At 40.5% G+C, this 21,651-nt stretch overlaps 1 protein-coding gene across 1 annotated transcript; it reads left to right on the top strand.

Moving 5' to 3' along the window:
• Positions 1-1,875: 1,875 nt before the first annotated feature.
• Positions 1,876-20,805, top strand: hcrtr2 (hypocretin (orexin) receptor 2). The gene is made up of 7 exons (XM_064317895.1): positions 1,876-2,377; positions 9,980-10,158; positions 14,545-14,788; positions 16,142-16,257; positions 17,042-17,262; positions 18,697-18,818; positions 19,238-20,805. The coding sequence occupies exons 1-7, from the start codon at positions 2,158-2,160 to the stop codon at positions 19,405-19,407; spliced, it is 1,272 nt and encodes a 423-aa protein (XP_064173965.1). The 5' UTR covers positions 1,876-2,157; the 3' UTR covers positions 19,408-20,805.
• Positions 20,806-21,651: the final 846 nt, after the last annotated feature.

Below are 21,651 nucleotides of genomic sequence, written 5' to 3' on the forward strand. Positions count from 1 at the left end.
CTGGAATGAAGCTGATAACCTGGGGAATTCCTAGATATCAGAGAACATAAGTCGGAGGGGAGCTTTCCAACAATAGCTTTGTAAATAAACAGATACCAATGAAAGTTAAACCAGTCCATTCATAAAGATTACAGTGAAGATTACAGGTTAATGATTTGGTATTTGTAATACATGTGATACACTCTATCGAAGGCCTGTGAAGTGGCAGAATCTTTGACAATCATAATGCAGACCCTATCTGTAATTACCTAAGAATGCCAGGATCATCTCTGCCTCTGAACAAATGAGGTCAGAGATGACTGTTGTGATGACAATCACTCCATGTCTGAGCCGCTGACTGTAGGACACATCCATATGATTATGCATGCAAGTCGTTCTTCTTGTACATTTTAGCACTGTACCATACAATTTGCCCTTTTATCATTGTTTATATGAAACAATTTTAGTGTGCTAAAATGATTTTGCTTTGTGTTGTCTAGCATTTCAACACAATTCAAATCAACATGGACAAAGAAAATTCCATGGGAATAATAATAACAGTTATCCTGTCATGTATTTGCATTATCCACATTTTACATTTGTGATTGGCATAACTCTGGTCCTCATATTGACAAATTCCAATGACAGACTCCCAAGGCAATCAAAAGGCTAGAATTAAAACTAGATACTGAAAGCTCTCTTATGTCTGCATTAAGTAAGCAATTGAACACACCTGACTAAACAGAAACACCCATGACACCATTTGTTCCAAACATTATGACACTCTGAAATGGGGGGACTATTTATAAAAAGTGCTGCAATTTCTACATGGTGAAAAAAAGAATCAAAAAATGTTGAAGGTGCAGTAAGATTTTTAGAACACATTGGTTCATATTTGGTTAAATTTCCTTCACATAACGACAAATATCAATAAATGATACGCTCTAAGAAAAACACAGCACGTTAATTATACAGACTCATTCTCCTTATTAAGTACCTTCTCTGTTTCACAGTGGCCTCTAAAAGGAATGTCTTGCTTAGCACTCATCTTTATTACCCCCAGCCCCACCTTCACGTGCAGCTATTTCCTTTTCAACAAATGCAATGCTTCTGTGAGTGTGATCGCCATGCATTTCATTTACCACTCTGCCACAAATATTGAGCATATGCTCAGACTAGTACAATGTCATGTTGCTTTCTGGACACGTTTCGAGCAGGTCTGTCCAGTATGTTTCCAATCATATAATTTGTCCCTCATGAATATACTTTATAGTAATATATATTTTGATTTTCTGGGAAGTGTCTGCATGCTTTACAAAAATTGTTGTACCAGTGGGCGGAGAAACTGCCTAACTGTTTTTTTTCCTGGCTGGTTCATCAATTTCAGACAGATCGGATTGGGGACCACCCACTTCAGCTATTCTCAGGCTAATCACTACACGATTGTTTTAATCTAACTTTAAGCTAGCTAGCTCTCAGTGGCACAGGCGTGAAAATAGCAAACACATCAAACATTTTGGATGATATAGTTATTTCAATAACTGCATAATAAAAACAATGGCATCGCAAGTGCTAAAAAATTGGGGGAATGCGCCCCCCACTGCCAACCCCCAAAGTGTATTACGGCTAAAGCCTTGGTACAATGAATGACATGAGTAATTAGCAATAAGTGTTTGAGCGCTTCTTTATTCCAAGTCTCTTAACGCGCGCGTTTGCCTTCTTTATTTCTTGTTTTCCCCAAGCTTTATATTCCAATTAAATCCTCCATCCACACTACATAATAGTGGCTCTTTGTACTGAAATGATAAGTGAAGAAATGTTCTGGACACAACACGGGTTCACCCCACGTCCTTCTCTGATCCTGTACATTTATTTGGCAGATGGGCCATTCAGTGTGCCCCTGCAGTGTACAATGTTGCATAAACTACTGCGTCTCTCTCTCTCCTCTCTCTCTCTCTCTCGCTCTCTTTTCTTGTGACTTCTTCCAGATTTACTGCGTCTTGCAATGAGTTCTCGGGACCGCACGAGGACGGCGCGCACGCTCCAACCAGGCAGTTGTGCAGTGCTCCTTCACTGAACGCGCAATATCAACACTCGCTGTGCACACCACCAGGTGCCGGACTTGGGACACTGAATGAAGATCTCAGAGCCTCTGAACTCATTTTGAGAGCATTTCTAATGATGTCAGGAATCACCGTAAATTATGCTTGTGGGGATTGCTCACCTCTTCCTGAGCGGAACTCCACCGCGGAATCTCACCTGTATCCACCGATAGACGAGGATGATGAACTTCTTAAGTACATCTGGAGAGAATACCTCCACCCTAAGCAGTATGAATGGGTTCTGATAGCAGGCTACATCATTGTTTTCTTCGTTTCTCTAATAGGAAATACACTTGGTAAGTTTCAAACAGTGACATCTAATCAATAAACTAAATCGATACATGCGTTTAAATAATTAAAAAAAAAAAAAACTATTCAGAAACTGTAGGCTGTTTTCCTCTGTTGCCCTTTTGTGACAATTACATTTAATTGTTTGTACTTGAACAAACCCGCCATTAGCGGAAATTTTTCTAGCAAACCTGCTGAAATTGTTGTGTTGAAGAAAAAAAGTTGTTCTTAGTTCATATGTCCTCTGAGACCAATCTGTTTGTTCAGTTGGCGCATTATATTAGCATCGTACGGTGTGTGGCATCTAACGGTCAGTATGAGGCAGTTGATGGTAGGTTATAGTAGGTTACGTCTTATCATTGTTCATTTTATAGTACCATATACTAATCAACACTGCCCTAATGGTGGCTACCGTTGTATCTGGCGTGTGTCTAGTTCTTGGAGAAGACGAACGACCAAAGCAAATATTTAAAAAAGATTGGCTGGCTATAGATAGAAAACATTACTTTATAGGAAAATCCAAAAATGCAGGTACAATGTGGTTGATGGAGGAATCAACAGATAGCCTACCACATCGCTTACTGAACTTGTCTCACTTACTTGTTTCACCAAATAAAGAAAAACACATTTGAATATTTTTAACTGCCTTCTTAACTACTGTTTTCCCCAGTTTAAAACTATCTTACATGAAGCTGAGGTTCAGACATATGTAGCCTAATACATCTCACAGGTGGAAGTCTTACACATAGGACGCATATTGCATCCAGGATTGCATTTAGTTATAGTATAAATTAAGATTTAAAAAACCGATAACACCACATCTAACATCAATCACAGATTTAACACTTCCATTTTTGTGAGCTGCTCTGGACGAAAGCGCCTAACGAGATTGTAACGTGATGTAGGCTAGCCTAATGTTAATAACGGCCCTTTGAGTGGCATCGCAATTTGCATCAAAGGAAGACGGCGAATTAACGCGTTTTTTTTTCAATTATTGTTGAATTTATTTATTAAAGTCAACATATATTGAATCGTGTGCACCGATTACTTAAGAGGTTTCACGAGCAAAATACAGAAACCGTTTTTGATTGCGAATTGGACTACACATTGTAACCAAACACGCTAACCACACCGAAATAAATTCAGAAAGTCCTTATAGCAAATGTCATATGGATGAATCTCATTGTGCTATAGCATTACCAATTTGTGTATATCGTTCCCGTTTAAGAATCGAAGTACATTATCTGAATCATAGGCTGGGTGGTTTTCCATATTAGAGTGAACGATGTAGTTTTGCAGCATTGGACGTCACATCCTAACATCTGCATTCATTTCTTCAGGTTTTAGTTTCAAACCATTAATGATTTGTTTGAACCGAAAAAAGCCTACCCAATTTGGATTAACATGATTAAATTAGTATGACATAATTGGAATATCTGATGAAGATAATGCCCGTAAAATGTCATTGCCCGTAAATCTGTATTCCCCAGTGCGCCCGCTTATTTGCATTTCCATGGAATTCGGTGTCCAGGAGTTAATAAGCAACAAGCTCTCAGTCTGCTGCCGATGGATGAATGAATAGCCTACTCCTGTTTGTTATGTCAGTAAACTGTCAGATAATTATCTCCCGCGTAAGTGATTTAATTGAATATCCGATGCCTCCATTTAAATGTTAACATAGTTTTCTGATCGAGATCTGCATTTTGGCGATGCGCCAACTTTTGCGCGAGTGCTGTGTATAGGCTATGGTCTCCAAACGTGCATTCTAGGTACAATTTTAGAAGTAGGCTATTTCTCCCGCCGTTTGCGTTTTTCGCAAATATAATATAAATACAGTAAATATTTGATCATTTTAGTTACAGTGCCGTGAAAAAGTATTTGCTCCTGATTTTCTCTGTTATTGGATATTTATCACACGAAATATTTTCAGATCTTTTGATAAAATGTGATATTAGACAAAGGGAACCTGAGTAATTGCATACATTTTAAAATGCATTATTTCATTTAATGAAAAATGTTATCAAACTCATGCGAAAAAGTAATTGGCTCTTTACTTACTCAATCAGCCAATTAAATTTAATTGATAGATTCAGCTGATTGAACACAACCAGGCTTGATTGCAGCCAGCCCTGTTGGCTATCTCATATTGAACCTTACCATCAGAGGGAAGTAGCACCACAAAGTTTCTAAAAGCACTCTATGCTACGGTCAAAGGAAATTCCAGAAGACATGTGGGAAAAAAAGTTTAAATATATCAGTCTGAAAAGGGTTACAAATTTCTAAGCCTCTGGGACTCCACTGAACCACATTGAGAGCCGTTATCTGCAATTGGAAAACACTTGGAACAGTGGTGAATATTGCCAGGAGTGGCCGGCCTGTAGAAATTTCTCCAAGGGCGCAGCAACAACTCATCCCAGAAGTCACAAAGATCCCAGAAAATACATACAAAGAACGTTTAGCCTCAGCTGAGGTCAGTGTTCAGGACTCCATTATAAGAATGAGACTGGGGAAAAATAGGATTCACGAGAGAGTACAAGGTGGGAACCACTGCTCACCATCAATGCTCGTCTCACATTGGCAAAAAAGCCCCTGGATGGAACTTTTTTGGATGACACAGTTCCCAGATGCTGACATTAAGCAAATCAGCATGTTCAGTCTTATAAAATGCTGATTGCTATGTTGAAATAATCGAGACTGAGTCATCAAGTTCAACATGTACATCATCTGTCCATGGAGGAACTTTTTGGATGACACATGTCCCATTATGTGTGACATAAAGCAAATACAGCATTTCACAGTGAGAACGTCATACCAACAGTCAAACTTGTTGGTGGTAGTGCGATACTGTGGGGATGCTTTCCCAGCTGAAATCAGAATGTGAATTACTTGGACCACAGTGTTATTCCTTTTGGCAGCAGCTGGCCACAGCAGGGATTTCTAGAGTGCATCTTCCAGTTCTTCCCCATTGTTCCGCCCCAGGCTGTAATGTGGTTGGTTTGTGTGGTTGTGGTTGCGTGTCCAACTTAATCCCATCAAATAGACTATCTTCATTGTAAACAATTTATTGGATTATCTAATGTCTTCATTTAAATGTTAACATCCATTTGCAGTTGACATTGGCAGCTTGGCAAAGCGGCGCCTTTGATGCGAGTGCAGTGCATTAATGGTACGTGTATGCATGCACACTTGGTGCAAGCTGGGTCCGCTGGGCCACCCCGACCGTAAATCTTTGATTGTCTATGTTCTCCGCTCTGCAAAAACAAGGATATAATGGGAACAAAAATGTTTGTTGACGCAATCTATTTTTGCATATTTATGTTTTAAGATTGTCCGAGCTGCCATGCTTATTTTATTTTTTACAAGTTTATACAACCTTTCATGTATCCGCCTCCTCTCTGGTCCCTTTCAAGGCAGGTATGCAGGACTAATCTAGAGATGCTTTATTAAATCCACTGAACGTCAGTTTCTATACAGTAAATATCTGATCTTTTTCTTTCTTTATAAAAAGACCAGTATGATTTGAGCGAGTGATGTGCCAGTGGTAGCGACCCAGTCTGCAATATAGAGAAGGTTTAAGTGCTAGCGGCGCCGTGGGCAGGTTTGCTGTCCCACGGCTAAACATACTGTGTGTGTTTGCCAGGCAATATTTATGCTGGCTCTCCTGTGTGCTTCGGGGTCCCACTGCAGTGTGAGTCATTTCTGCAAGCCAGTCGAGATGGTGCGGCGAGTTTTCCTGTGTTTAAGCTGCGATTCATCTGGAGGTACTGACGGGGATTCATTCAGTTTTCCTGCACCTGTGGCAGCGCCTTCACCAGCCCTCGCGCAGAGCTCTTTATACTCACCTGTAGTTCTCCACCTGCTGCACTTTCCTCATGTCTTGTTTGTATGTTTTACGCTTATTTCGTATTTTTCAGGAAGACATCAGGGGGTCAGCAGCCCACTAGCTTACTCTGCTGTCTCTGCCTTGCACTCTTGTCTCAGAAATGTTTCACTTCTCTCCTTTATGTGAAAAAATATATTCCTCAAGAAGTAATTACCTGATCTCAATCTTTCGAAATGCTTGAAAAGATTTTAAAACCGAATCTGCATTTGCATTTCACATTGCTTGGAAGATTCTGGAAAGGCAAAGCATTATTGTGATTGTGGATAACATTTATATTAGTTTACAGGCATTTTTTGAATAACAAATTAAAGACTGCATCAATCAGTGGAAAGATGTAATCTTTGTGAAGCAATAGTGTTGGTGCATGTAGGCTGTGCTGATTTTACAGAAAAGCAACATTTTGAGCAGTCTTAATTTCTAAGGAAAATATAGACTACATGGCCAAACATATGTGGACACCTGCATATCTCACCCATATATGTTGCTGAACTCCTGATTCCAAAACCAGGGGCATTAATATGGGGTTGTTCCTCCTTTTGCTGCTATAAGCTGTACACTGGAAGGTTCAGAATGGCAATAAGCTACTCTGCACTGCTGTACTCTGGGAAGTTTGATATAGGAAGAATCTACTCTGCAAGAACCTATGCTGGAAGGTTCTATAAGACACAAATCTACACTAATGGCTCTAAACTGGAAGATTCTATATATTGTTGGCAGTCCCCTGAGAGATGGAGGAAGCACGACTGTGGTTGGAGTGCTGATTGAGGAAATGTAGAGATGGAGAGTTAGAGCATCATCACTATGGCCATGGCAATAACAAGGAGGAGGCCCTGCCATATTATCAGTGGGATAGGGAAGGTGCAGGTTCACCATGCACATCTGTCCATTCTTCCTCTTCAGTACTGCAATGCTGCTTTCCTTCATACAACAGTACTTGTGCAGACAGCTGATGAAAACCTGCAGTCTCCTCCAAAAAGGCAATTGCCTGCCTCGTGGTACTCTAGAAGTGGCCTAGAGAAGCAAATGGTGAGTGCTCTCCAGCCACCTGGATTCTACATCAGAAGTGAGTGCCTCATGCTGGTGGTGACTTTTGCTCCTAATATCCATTTCAGTGGATGCTCAGGCTCATCAGGCCCCAGAGAGGAAGCTGGAATAAGTGTAATCTTCAGTGACTACTTGCAGGATCTTGGGAATGGAATAAAACACCCAGATAGCATAGTTTGCACAAGAAATGCTCAATTTCTTCATCTTGCCAAAATGGGTTGAAGTTCAGGATTGACCAACAACATGCCTGCTTTGCGATGGAGACACCAAGCTTGACTGGAGTTACAACAGCCAGTTTGCCTACTGTGAGACTGTGGGGGACACTTTCATTTTTATAGAGCAGCTAACACACACAGTCTTTTTTATATGTGAATGCATGTCCATGTAAGGCGATTTTCCCTGTTATGACAGTTGTGATATATTTTGTAAACTCATGGTTACTGCCGTAGTGCACTATATTGTAAATAGCTTTTATGTTGCTTACTAAACTTAACATAGGTAGGAAGTACATGCAAAACTATGCAGATGAATTCATATTTACATTGTTATGGGCATTCAGAGTTGTACAGTATTCATAAGACTTAAAACGTTTCCACAAGTAAGTTCCGCTTCACTTAAATTCAACCTTGAGTTCTAATTTTGAGCTTGACTGGTAGCCCTCCAGATTTATTTGTTTTGTTTTGTTTTTAACATTATAAATGGACACACTAGAACAATTGTTTATTTCTTAAAAAAACAACCAAAAAAAAAACAATCATAACTTAATCCGTTACTTAGATACACCCGAAATAAGTAATCCTAGCAAGATAGCAAGCGATACAAAGCACATGAATACTGTGACTTCGTAACCACTTACGTTGCACTTTTATCAATTGGAAGAGATCTGTGGCTTCAGGTCAGAGCAGCACAGTATGTGGTGGACTGGAATTTTAATCATAAATGTTTGCAGGAGTGCCTTAGAGTTGAGCCCACAGCTATGCATGCGGGTCAAAAGGAACATATAATGAGATGCGCCTTGTGCAGTATTGACCCACTCACATTTGCATTACCACTTGAAGTGTTTGCTTTTCACTGTGTCATCACACGCTTTTGTCTTGGAATTGCGTGATCCCAAGCTCTGCAGTGAACACATTAATTAGGCACAAACTAATGCTCTCTTTCAGAGATTTTGTAATAGCATTGGAGCAGTGCGGAATCTCTTAGGAGGTCGCGACCTCATATATTGCAGTATTAAGATGCATGCTCATATTCCCAGATGCGCTGTCTTTCTGGTGATGATGAGTTTTCTTGAGCCCTGCAAAGGACGGTTCTACAATGAGCTGTCAATCATTGTTTGAATCAATGAAGACCATTTCCTCTTCATGACAAACCACAATGGTTGGCCCACATTAGTAATGTGGCCAATTATGGCTCCTTCGTTTGTAAGCATGATGGCTCCTTCACGCTCTCCCTGCACTTGTGCCTTTCCTAGTTCAGCAAATTCATGTAATTAACTTAATCCTTAATTAAATTGCTCATACTGTTGTGGTTCTTATGTATTTCGCTCCTGGTTGATCTGCCACTAGAATTTACTTTTATCCAATAAAGTTGCTGTTAAAGCAACATTTCTCGTTATCATGTTTACATCATTTTCTTGGTACAGAACTATAGTTTTTTTTTTTTTTTACCAAATAGAAGCCTTCAATGTCACATCATACAATGAAGGAAATAAATGCAGTATGTCCAAAGGACCCAAAGGATTTTACATTGTCCATTATTGTTAATAAAATCGGTCATTTCTAATGTACCAACCTCAGAATATCTTTCAGTGTCATTTCAATCAGAATATGAACAATCACTCTGATAGCATCTTTATTCACTAATCACATACAGGCTGGATCATGGCAATGACACTGATAGCCTCCTCTTTAGCTTCTTCGTGCCACATATTTGCTTATGTGAAAGCGCTATGTGCAGAGTGAATCTTAATTGGCTGTCTGAATTTAGCAGACATAATAACCACTTTTCCGCAGACAGGGAAGGCATGCAATGATTGCTTTGGGAATAGATTTGGAGGCTTGCTCTCTGGAACATTTAGGTTTGAAAACAGCGCCCTGACTTGCTGCCTACAGTGAGCGAGCTGCTGAGGAAGATTTCTCTCCTGACAAAACCATTATCAGTTTGCTGTCGAAAGCACGCGGAAGACCGCACTGTGACTGCTGAAAGCTGGATAGATTTTGAGAGGCTGTAAATCAGCAAGAACCCAAGCTGTTCATGGGTGAATCATGACTTATCATACTGTACATGTGGGTTCAGAAAAAAAAATCCATCATTCATTCGTTTGCGGTGAGCCAATAAACAAGCAAGATGTCAAAATGCTGATTTTTCTCTCACTGCAACCTTTGAAAATTATCTTTATAATATTAAAAGAAAGCTTTTCTTTTCGTTCTCAACTGTTTGTATTATACATTGACATTTTTTCCCCTCTTCTTTTATTTTCATTTCTTATCATCAACCAGAAATTAGTGCTATTATATGGGGGAGTGTGCAGTGCATTTTTGAAGCAATCCGGGGGTGGTGATTTCAAAAGGCTCACCAATTTAAATCCTCATTCACTCTTTAATGCATTCAATGTGCACCTGTGATGACCTCAGCTGAATCACTGTACAGGTACTGAGGGTATTTCATGCCTCTGTGGTTTCAGTCTGCTTTGCTGTATGGAAGAACCATCACATGAGGACAGTGACAAACTACTTTATTGTGAACCTGTCTCTGGCTGACATCCTGGTGACCATCACCTGCCTGCCTGCCAGCCTGGTCGTGGACATTACAGAGACCTGGTTCTTCGGAAAAACACTGTGCAAAGTGCTACCTTATCTGCAGGTGAGTTCTTTTTTCTGTTCATTATCCCGCTCCCCAGGTCACAAGTGAGGAAGTGCATGTCGGCCTCCTTCTCATTTGAAGCTGGTTTTGAAAGCTGGAGACAGCAAACCCTTGAGTGACACATCCTGTGACACATTCACCTCTGCGGTCTGGTTATCAGTCAGTTTCCACAATAAGATATAACGGTGCTGTATTATTGGTGATTATATTTGCAGCTGCTGCATGGAGAAGCCCCATGAGGGAAGGAGCACATGTCTTACTGTATGCAATGTCCCTCTCTGTCCCTGGGACCCTCGCTTCCAGTAGATCGTTTGGTCTACAGTATTTTGTCAATTAGTCCAGGCCATTCAGTCAAATTAGCAAATACAATATTTTCGTATATTTCATTACTTAAACAACTCTTAGTCCCCCTTGTCCTTATTTGTAAATGAAAAGGCCTAATCATACCTTCTGTCACACTCCCTGTCAGGCAAAAGTCCCATACTAGTGGGGTACAGATTACATCGCAAAAAAGGAAACCATAGGGAACATGGTCCCTTTGATCCAGGCAAACCAGTTGGTACTGATCTTCACTGAAATTGTCTAAACTACAGGATATATTGAAGCACTGCTACCCCCCCCCCCCCCCCCCTCCTCTGTGTATTTACACATCTGAGCATCTAACAAAAAATCACCATTTTTTTTTGCTTGGCTCCCTACCAAGACCACAGATGTCCTTTACTAGTGCCATGATCACAGAGGGCAGGGGATTGCCGAAATCTCAGATTAGGAATTCAGAATTAAGTTAAGGACAGTTAATTCAATTAAATAACATACACTGCATGCAATGGCAAAAAAGCTGTGTTTCTTTTATAACTGAAATCATAAGTAAGGAAGGCCAGTAGTAATTGAATGTGTTCGATTTGGTGGGCTAATTGGCCATACGAACTGTAACGTTACTCCTACCCACCTACCTGTGTAGCTGCCATCAGTATGCATTTTTTCTGCGGAAGATGGGGAGTCAAAGAGAGATTGTGTTCAAAGTCTGGACATAGCTCATGATACCGATTTATATGTGTCAACCCATTAGATGGTATTTATTACTCAGAATATTTTCCAGTCCCCCCCAAAATCCACCTTGTGATCTCAGTAGGGGGTTGCCCTGGGAAAGCTATTTTACAGACCTCTACTCCAGCATACAGAGCCTGGAGCCTTGTCAGCAATTATCTGGAGCTGTGTGATGCTGTCCACCATGGAATACAGTTTTTTATGAGAGAGGTAGTTGATGCACAGCTCCTGGTGAGAGCTCAGATGTGACCAAGAAAGGAGTAGTGCTGGATGCCTACCTGTACTATATGCATGCCTACCTGTGTTATGTACTCACCCACCTGTGTTATGTGGGGAGTTTTTGGGCATTTCGAATATTTACACACATTTTTATGCTGAAGGTGTAGATGAACAGAATGCTGCTCCTGGATGGTTCATTTCCCATGACACAGATTATGCTCTGTTCATTTAGCATCTCTTGGCTCATCGCCTTATGGTTTGGTAATTGAGTTCCCAATGAGTCTGGACCGTGGACCTATTTTCTCTAACTCGTCCTGTATGCTGTGGGCTCTGCCTCTGCTAAACTTCCCAAATTGGTGAGGTTGTGTTGCTGGGCATCTTCCATCTCCCCACTCCCGAGTGGTCCTATTTTATATGTTAATGCAGGTCATTACACTACCGCACTCAGTGTATGTTTGCCTTTTGTCAGCTCTCCAATTTAAAACAGCAATTTCTCAACCTTCATATCTTCGCAGTTTCAAAACCAACCTCAATGCCATTTTGCAGGTGGACTACATACACCATGGACTTGCCAAATAAAGATTTTGGTATAGTTATATTACGGCCTTACTATGTTTTGGATACCCCCTAAAATTATCATTAAACATTCACGCATTTTTGTGCAAACATAACTCAATTTAAACACAATGGATCCTGACACAAGATCCCTTATTCTATCGGTCATTTTGAGTGTGCTTTTTATATTTTTAAGGCTGTAGACTTTAGAAAATTTTAATGAGAATTGTTCATAGATTTAACATGGGGAGACACAATGCTAGTCTAACTTACAAGATCAGGCTAGCTTCTTATGGAGTAAAATTTGTGTCTTTATTATGCAAAGAAAAGCAAGAACCTTTTGTGAAAATCTTGCTGAAATTTTGGCTGTGTGTTGATGCTTTTTTAAGTTTTTGCATGTTTACATTTTTTGCATGTTTTAGTTTTTCGGAGTTGAAATTCTGGCTGCAAGTCAAACACAATCCTTTGTGCAGAATCTACGTGGAGGCATAGGTCATGCCTCTCTATTGGCCAGTTAACTTTGGAATGAAGTTTGGCTACACACAATCAGATTTGATCTCTGATGTTTAAATTCTCCCCCTTGTCAAATTATAGTTCCCATTCTATAGTTCCATCACGAAGGACACGTTGACAATGGCGTAGCCTGTATAGTCTTGTAATATTCATAATATACAGGCTACAGTATTTACAAATTAATTTGTGCTCCTGTACTGTTGGTTGCGGGGGCACATGTGACAAACTAGTTATTAATGTCACATTTAACAAGAGAAAATGGCATTAAATCTGGCTAGCCTGTTCTGCTAAATACAAATGACACGAGTTTCACGTTTAATAAAAGGAAAAACGGCACTATAGCTGGCTGGCTATAGCCTCTTCTGATCAATACAAACAGTGAACTTGCTATGCTTGTGCTGCAATTGCAACAAGCTTCCTCAATCGAGCCATGGCAGACAGTATTAAAAAACAATATTCCTTCTTGTGTTTATAGTGATGTCCCTCCAATATTTAACAACAAAATGAGAATGCCACCCATTCCATATGAAATTAATAAAGTTCATTCAGACCCAGGAAGGTGCAGAAGTGAATATTTTTAAGGGCTGAGAGCCTGTGGTCATTGTGGATATTTCCATTGGAAACCCTGAAAAGTGGCAAAAAAAATTACTGTGAATTTTCTATTATGTTTTGTGTAACGTAGGAGCATGACAAATGTGAATTCAGTTTTTCTTATTAATGGGAAATTCCATTACATTTGATCCGTGAAAGTGAAATATTTTTATAGACGAGAAATTCAGTTTCTTACATGTGGTTGATTACTTGTGGAAAGTAATGGGGTGGTTGTGGGGTGTTAAATGGTGATTTTGTGCCACATGGTATTGAATGTGGGTGTATAGACACATTGTGCTTTGGAGGAATATTTCTCATGCCTATGGTAATGTAATCAATATACATTGATAGTGCAGTATTATAGAAAATATGATTTAGACATTTCTAATACTTATTTTTGTATAATGTTTTTAATTTCATGTTCAAATTCAATAAAGGTTACATGTATAATAATGCCATCCCAATAATACATAATAAGTCCATTTCAAATACCACCATGACTACCTTGGAAATGTAACATCAGTCTTAATTTTCCACAGTGCAAATATGTATATGGTTGTCACTATAAAGAGCATGAATTAGGCTCTTTGAGAGAAAGTTTTAATCTTAAGCAATCTGCCCAGTGGTGAGTACATGTTGTTTGAAGTACAGTAGACATATACAGAGCTGTAGCAGTTGTCAAAGATCTGTGCTGATACCCCTTGATGGAGAACAGGCTGATGTGACCGTTAGGGATGATCAATTTCATTTCCTGTCTTATGAGGCTTTCGGCAATTGCAAACATTTCACTTAAAACATAGTTTTTGTGATCAATTAGGAAATTTGTATGGTTTTCTGGCTTAACATTTAGACTTGTTATGTATGTCATTTACATCAATTCAGGATCACTATTTTGGATGTTGGTTACATTAGTGCTTGTTGCATATACACTCACTGATCTGGGAATGTTTTAGCCATGTCTGACACAGTAGCTCACAGAACTCGGGTGAATGCACTCACCTGAACCAGTAAGAGAAATGATGTTCTTTTGCATTGTAATTTGTTGTGATTAAGAGCAACCTACACTGTAATGCAATGTGATGTCATGCAATTCTCTCCAGTCCCTCAGCTTTGAGTTATGAACTGTATTGTTTGTGCCTCACTACTGTGGCTGGCCAAGTCAGTTGTAAATCGTGTGGTAAAATTGGCAAATTGCAGCTTTGCAGCCATCTGATCAAAGTGTTACACATTTCACATTCTCACTTAACATAACCTCCGCCTCTTAAAAATATGTGCCGGAAGAACGGGCATCTGTTACTGTATGCACTGTGAAGGCTTTTGCTGTCCATGGCGAGATAGCGATACATTTGCAGTAAATTCAGTCTTTTAGCAGATGCGGTTAACCACAGAGTGGCCTACAGCGTACACGCTGATTCCTTGGTGCCCTACTGACCCCGCTGCCCGCTCTGGCTCTGTCTCCAGACCATCTCCGTCTCCGTGTCGGTGCTGACGCTCAGCTGCATCGCGCAGGACCGCTGGTACGCCATCTGCCACCCGCTGATGTTCAAAAGCACGGCCAAGCGGGCGCGCAAGAGCATCGTCCTCATCTGGGCGGCGTCCTGCGTCATCATGGTCCCGCAGGCCGTGGTGATGGAGTGCACCAGCCTGATGCCCGAGCTGACCAACAAGACCAGCCTGTTCACCGTGTGCGACGAGCACTGGGGAGGTGAGGCCTGCCGCTAACCTGACCTGCTGCCGCTCCTCCTATCACGCCTCAGTGCTACATGCCGTATTAACCAATCAGATATTCAGCTGAGCGCGCACAACACTTTCGAAAAAAAAAAAAAATTCTGTCTTTGTTGTCACGGAACCTTCTGAGCACGGCAGAATGTTTTTGATGTTGCGTTTGATGTTTTTTTACTTGTAAAGACCCAAACGCGTCTTCAGGGGTTTCATCTGTCTGATGAAACAGATGGCGCCCTGAAGTACGATTCCGATTTGACATGAATAACCCCCCTCATCAGTTAATACTCGTCATCATTTATTACTCTGCGGAAACTAATTTTAACTTCTGAAAGTCTGTGTAACTGTGCCAAGAATTACCCATTCCATATGAACCTGCCAATCTGCAGTGAACCACGAGACACTTTCATGAGATCAAAGTTATGATGATGATGACGATGATGACGATGAACATGCAGTGAGCAGCTATAGATGACTTCATATCATCATGATCATAGTAATAAGATGATGATGATGAGGGTAATGATGATGATAGTGATGTTATTGTAACATCATTGTGGTATTATAGTGATGATGATGATGATGATGATGATTGTGGTTATGAAATGTGATGGCGGTTGCAGCTCCTTCATTTACAGCATCTGTTTGTGCCGGATCACCAAGTAATTTTATTCAGAGACAAGCTTTGTCTCATACTCAAGCTGTCTCAGATTCCATCATAACCATCTGATCAAACCACTGCCACATCGCCACGCCATGAATAATGGACAAAAACCTCCTTCACCAGCTAGGGCTCAGTGGAAGCTCTGCGAATTTCCCTGGTGTAAAGCAACCTGCCGAAGATTGAATAAATATTAAATTCATCGTAAGAGACTTCACATGGCGTTTTATGTGTCAGGAAAAAAAGAGTGTTGGTGGTCCCAACAATCTTCCATGGGCAATAAGCAGGCTGTACTGCTACTGAGGATCCTGCTGGGCTGGATGACAGATAGCATTATTTAACCAAACAATTGAACTGATTGAGTCAAAAGTGAAGTAAAAAAGTTAAGTGAAAGCCATGTTTTGTGCTTAAGCAATGCTTTCATGGGTTTATCTTTCTGTATGTGGGTGCCTATGCCTTTGAAGCTCTTTTTCATGTATAGGTGGGTTTGTGTGTGGGTGTTCAGGTCCTCATGACAAACGCCTTTATTATATGTTCTGATCGGCAAGTGTATTATACGCCTCAGTACAAATCGCATTGTGCAGAATACAAGGAAACACAAAAGCTAAGCGAATATGTTATTGTCTGTGCCTAATGTGACAGGTGCCTGTCAGTGATTCTCCTTTCATGTTGCAGCTGAAATCTACCCCAAAGTCTACCACACCTGCTTTTTCATCGCTACATACTTTGCTCCCTTGTGTCTGATGGTGTTGGCCTACATTCAGATATTTCACAAACTGTGGTGTCAACAGGTACGTGTGCATGACAGAGACAACTACCCAATTACTAATAACGCAAATGTGATCATCTGTATGCATCCAAAGCTTTCAAAATGTCTAGAGGTGAAGTACAGTAGACACCCTGCAGGGAAACTACGCTGACTAATTGCTTGAACACAAAGGCCAGTATGCTTGAGATGCAAAATGAGAAGAACTGAAATCTTTAAATAAGAAACACACCCTTCAGCACCACCCCCCTACTGACAAACACACACTGACCTCACCATGGAGGACATACGAGAGGCCATGAGGAGGGGGTCACGCTTCCCTGGAGCAAGTTTTATTACTAGTTTCAGCACAAATCCTTAGGGACAATCAGAAGATTACCTACATGTTCCTAACATTGACACTCTCTCTCTCTTTTTGTATTTAAAAGATGTTCCTGTAACCAAATATTCATGAAGAGGCATGGCAAAGGACATGAACATTCATGAATATTCATTTGATTCTTGTGATCTGTAATAAAGCACAAGACACTGTTGTACCAACAAGGAACCTGATAAAGTAAGGGAATGTAGAGAGTGGAAGGAATGCAGCAGCTGACAGTCTGGGGAGGGGGATGTTCAGTCTCATCTGAGAAGGCCCAGTGTGGGTGTAAGCTTTTGCATTACCTCAGCTCTAAAAAAGCAGCTAATCAAGGTCTGCAAGCTTAACGGGATGGTGCAGAGACAGAAGAAAAGGCAGCATGCTTCTCATGCGTAGGATTTGAACCTGTGGTCTTCAGTGTGTGGTCTTCAGATAAGCCTTTTCATGGCAGATTCCGGGAACGTCCACCGTGCTGCAGAGGAAATGGAAGTCTCTGCAGTGTTCGGCCCAGGCCCCCGGCCCGGGCGAGTCTGTGAAGGTGCGGACCAGCACCGTGTCGGCTGAGATAAAGCAGGTGCGGGCCAGGCGTAAGACCGCACGCATGCTGATGGTCGTCCTCTTGGTCTTCGCCCTCTGCTACCTGCCTATCAGCGTACTCAACATCATGAAAAGGTACCAATGCTCGGTTTATAGTTAAAGGATAACACCATGCTGAACTACTTATTGAAAAAGAAATCGCAATCGTTGTCACTTTATAAATTTGTTTCAGTAAAAATGATGAAGGCCAGGTTCTTTGTAATGATGAATTATGATAACCAAAGCAACAGTACGTCTCTCTGACTTGTTTTAACAATTTTGGACAGTTCAGTGAGTGGTTTGGCTGCATGCTTGTGGGTCTATATATCATTATCAATAATTATTATCATTCACTTATCAATAAAGTAATTACATTCCCTACAAGATTCATAGATCCATCCATCCATTATCTATACCTGCTTATCCTGGTCAGGGTCGCGGGGGGTGCTGGAGCCCATCCCAGCATGCACCAGGCGAAAGGCCCCTACAAGATTATTTTCGTAAACTAAAACTAAGATGAATACTTGCGAAAAAACATTGTGAACTGAAATAAAAATAAAATAAGTTATTGCAAAAATGAAAACTAAACTATAACTATGTACTATATATACCAAGATCACTCTTAAAACTAACTAAACCCAAATGGAACTTAAAATCAAAAACTAGAAAAAAATGAAAACAAAATGATTGTTTAAATTAGGTTAGTTGATGTGGTTAAAATCAATAGTTTTATATAGAATATTTGATAATCACATATAATATTAATGATTGATGAACATTTTGTTGTTAATATGATGTCTGTAACTACTTAAATTGGGTAGGTATAATAAAGCATTCTGAATATAAACAGCTTATTTGAATGCCTTTACATGTGTTTCCAAACACATAGATTTTGATCTTACCAAACAGTTCATTCAGATAAAAAAGATGAATGCCGAAATGTTTGTCTAAACTTTCGTAATCACAATAAATGATCAAATTTGATGGTGTGCAAGGCCCATTGTTCTTCCTTCTAATTTTTCAAACATTGTTTTCATTTATTTCATAAATTGGAGTTCCCCTCTTATTTTACCAAACAGAAACATGGGCTGTGAAAAAAAAGTTTTGTGGTGGAAAAAAAAGATATTCGAGTTATTGAGATATTTGTGTATATAGATTTATCTGAATAGCAGGTGACAATAGAGAGCCGTGGGCCTTTGTCCTAGAATTCTTTAGTAACACACTGCTGTGCATCAGCCCGGAACAAGGCACTTAATCTCCACTGCTGCTGTTGAGCAAATGTGAATGAAATATGTAATTTCCTGCCTGTAAATGTAGTCTCCACTGAGCAGTGAGTCAGTAGAAGCTTTGTGTGCATACCACTACATATGAATGGACTCAGTGAAATAACGGAGATCAGAGGACCTGCATTTGTTGGCTTTGTGTGCCTATGAATCAGTGTTCCACTTACACTGAATTTGTTATCTTCAGTTTACTAGCATTGATAGTTTTTCATCATGTGACTGCTTTTCTGATGCTGCCTCCTCGCAGGGTCTTTGGAACATTCAAGAACACCAACAACAGAGAGACCGTCTACGCCTGGTTCACGTTCTCTCACTGGCTAATATACGCCAACAGCGCAGCCAATCCCATCATTTACAACTTCCTCAGCGGTGGGTTTTTATTCAGTTGCCCATCAGCCTTCCTTTTTTCCAATGTGTGTCACATAGCTGTCTTTAGGAAGCATGCGCCGCCATCTGCTGGACACAGCACCACATTACAAGAGGAAGCTTCTGTGTTCCGTCAGTATGTAGCGTTTCCACCGGGAGCTTCGCTTCAGTTATTCAGATGCACTGTATTCAGAGCTTTTCAGTGTTCATTGGCTCAAGCATCCTCATATACACCCTTAATGGTATGAGTTGTATTCTGCTACTCTGCTCGACCTTTTTGACCACCCCTTTGCTAGCCTATACCACGGCATAATTAGAATTCACTCTTGTAATACCCAAGCCCCGGCACATTCTGTTGGAATTCTCCCTATGGATTGGTACTGAAATATGTTATCAAACCCTCTCTTTCTGCCCATCGACAGGAAAGTTTCGAGAGGAGTTCAAGGCGGCGTTTTCCTGCCGGTATTTGGGGACGAGCCCTAGCAAAGAGAAGCGGGTCAGAGGGAGGACCAGTACGGACAGCCGAAAATCCGTCTCCACCCAAGTCAGCCACTTCGACAACGTCTCCCGGATTTCTGACCAGGTGGTCTAGACCAATCGAGTGAAGGGTTACTGTGAGGATACTGCTGAGCAGGGCGGGAGACACTGCTGAACAGGGCAGGAGGCTTAATCTGGAACTGAGAAAGAGGTTGTACCTGAATGGGACACGCGGCTTGTTTGGGTACTTCTTACGCTATCACTGATGCCATCTTTCAAGGATTAATCCCTCCTTTCCAGCAGCTGGCGATAGAAGTGAAGTGGAACAGAGTGGACTTGAAATGGATGTCGACCAGGCCATTTGAGCAGAATGTAACACAAACTGACCAGGCACTGTTCACTTTCGCTGTGAATATTCTGTTTGTTTCCTTTGAAGAATGAGCGGGTGAATGTATGCATGGATGAGTGTGTGAGCTAGAGAATGAGTGAATGATTTAATGAGTGAGTGAGTGAGTGAGCTTGAGAGTGAATGTATGAATGAGTGGGTGAATGGATGACTGACTTCAAGGCGCTAAAGAGAGAGAGAGTGAGCTGGAGTAAAATAGGATCAGTGGTTGAAGTATGGCTTCCTTCAGCCCCAGGCAAATAAAAAAACACAATAAATTTGTGACACGCATTGTGCCAGGAACAAGTCCGCATACAGGGTATGGAAAAACACAGAGATAAAAAGAACGCAGGAACAGAGAGAAAGCAGTGATCGAGGGTTATTCTGATTGACTGAGGCTCACGCCGTGCACAGTACAGCTAGTTCCTTTTCTTTTTTTCCCCGGTAACAGTGAAAAAGACATACTGTGCTAGGCGAGTTGTTCAGATTTCTCTGTGGTTTCCTTTTGTAATTCCAGTTGTGTGCCTGTGATATCATGTTGGCAGACTGTCTAGAAAGTATTTCCGTGATGCCAAACATTTTATTTTTCAGGATTAATAATATAAATTTACCAGATGATACTTGGCAAATTAAGGGAGAGGGTGGGTTGTGTCCTTCTCAGAATGTCAGCGAATCCTCATCAAATGTGAAAGCCCTGTCTGTGAGGGACCAGAGAAGTAGCCCAGCAGGGGGAGCCACTGTCCCAGAACTTTTTCTCTTTTTCAGAATACTAAACCTAAGTTTCTAAACTCAGTCTCACGCGCTTAGCATAGCTTTGCTCAGTCACTTGCTGTAACTACTGTACTTCAAGGGAAACATCATGCTTTGCTCTGGAAGTTGATTTTGCCTACAGGTATTGCACAAAATACTGATTACAATTTATGTGTGTATATACTTGCTCTTTGTTCATCCTTGGTTTATTTACCTTTCAAAAATGATTTTGCTGTATCTTGTTTGTTGGGTTTGTAAGTTATTAATGTACTTATTTATTGTATTCAGTAAGTTCTGCCAGAAAAGGTTGTGAAATCTTAAATGAAAGCATTTAAATTATCTTATTTCAATAAAGTATTTTCCTTTTTTGTGGACAGATACATTTTCAGCCATATTGCCTTCAATGTCTTCTGCATGACTGTGATGCTGTAGTGAAATCAATTGCAAGTGACAGTATTTCCAAAATAGCACTATTTTTCTTATTTTGATGACACATTCCTTTTGTACTTAAATTCACAACATACCAAAGCACTTTGTGTACAAAAATATGAGGGTGAAGTTGGGATACAGAGTAGTGTAGATGTTATTTGAGAAAATTTACTGGTAAAGTCCAATCATTGATTTGCACTGAAACACTCCGTATGTAAAGTGAACCCTGCTTAATTTATGCATGCATATTTTGCTAGATATAAGGGGTTTATTGTGGTTTCTATTGCCTTATAGTTTGCCTTGAATATAAATAATACACTCAAGGTGAAGGTTTGTTGGATCAGCCTAACCTGCTAGATTCACAATGGTCCAGCAATATCCGCACTCTCAGTCAACAGCCTCATATTCAGTACCGTCAGTGCAGTAATTTATTAATGCAGATCGCTAAATAAAAATAAAAAGAGAACATAAATGGAGAGCTATTTTACGGTACAGTTATGAATTGTCCTTGAATGCGGCAAGTTGAGTTGTAATTATCTGGATAGACTTGCTGAGCATTACAAAGTCCAAAGCAGACTAATAATAAGCAAATGCGGCACCATAGGCCAGTAGACAAGTGGAGACTTGATGGACTAACTTACCCATTCATGATAGCATGATTCCACACAATTCTAATGGGTTGTGTTATGGAGTCTATATGTGAACTGTGGAATCCACTTTACTGCATAACTGATTATCACTATAATGTGCGTACGCAGGGTTTTTTCTGCACATACTGAAGTAAATCAAGGAACA

The sequence above is a fragment of the Anguilla rostrata genome, chromosome 18 (genome assembly GCF_018555375.3).
Source record: "Anguilla rostrata isolate EN2019 chromosome 18, ASM1855537v3, whole genome shotgun sequence".
Classification (NCBI taxonomy): domain Eukaryota; kingdom Metazoa; phylum Chordata; class Actinopteri; order Anguilliformes; family Anguillidae; genus Anguilla; species Anguilla rostrata.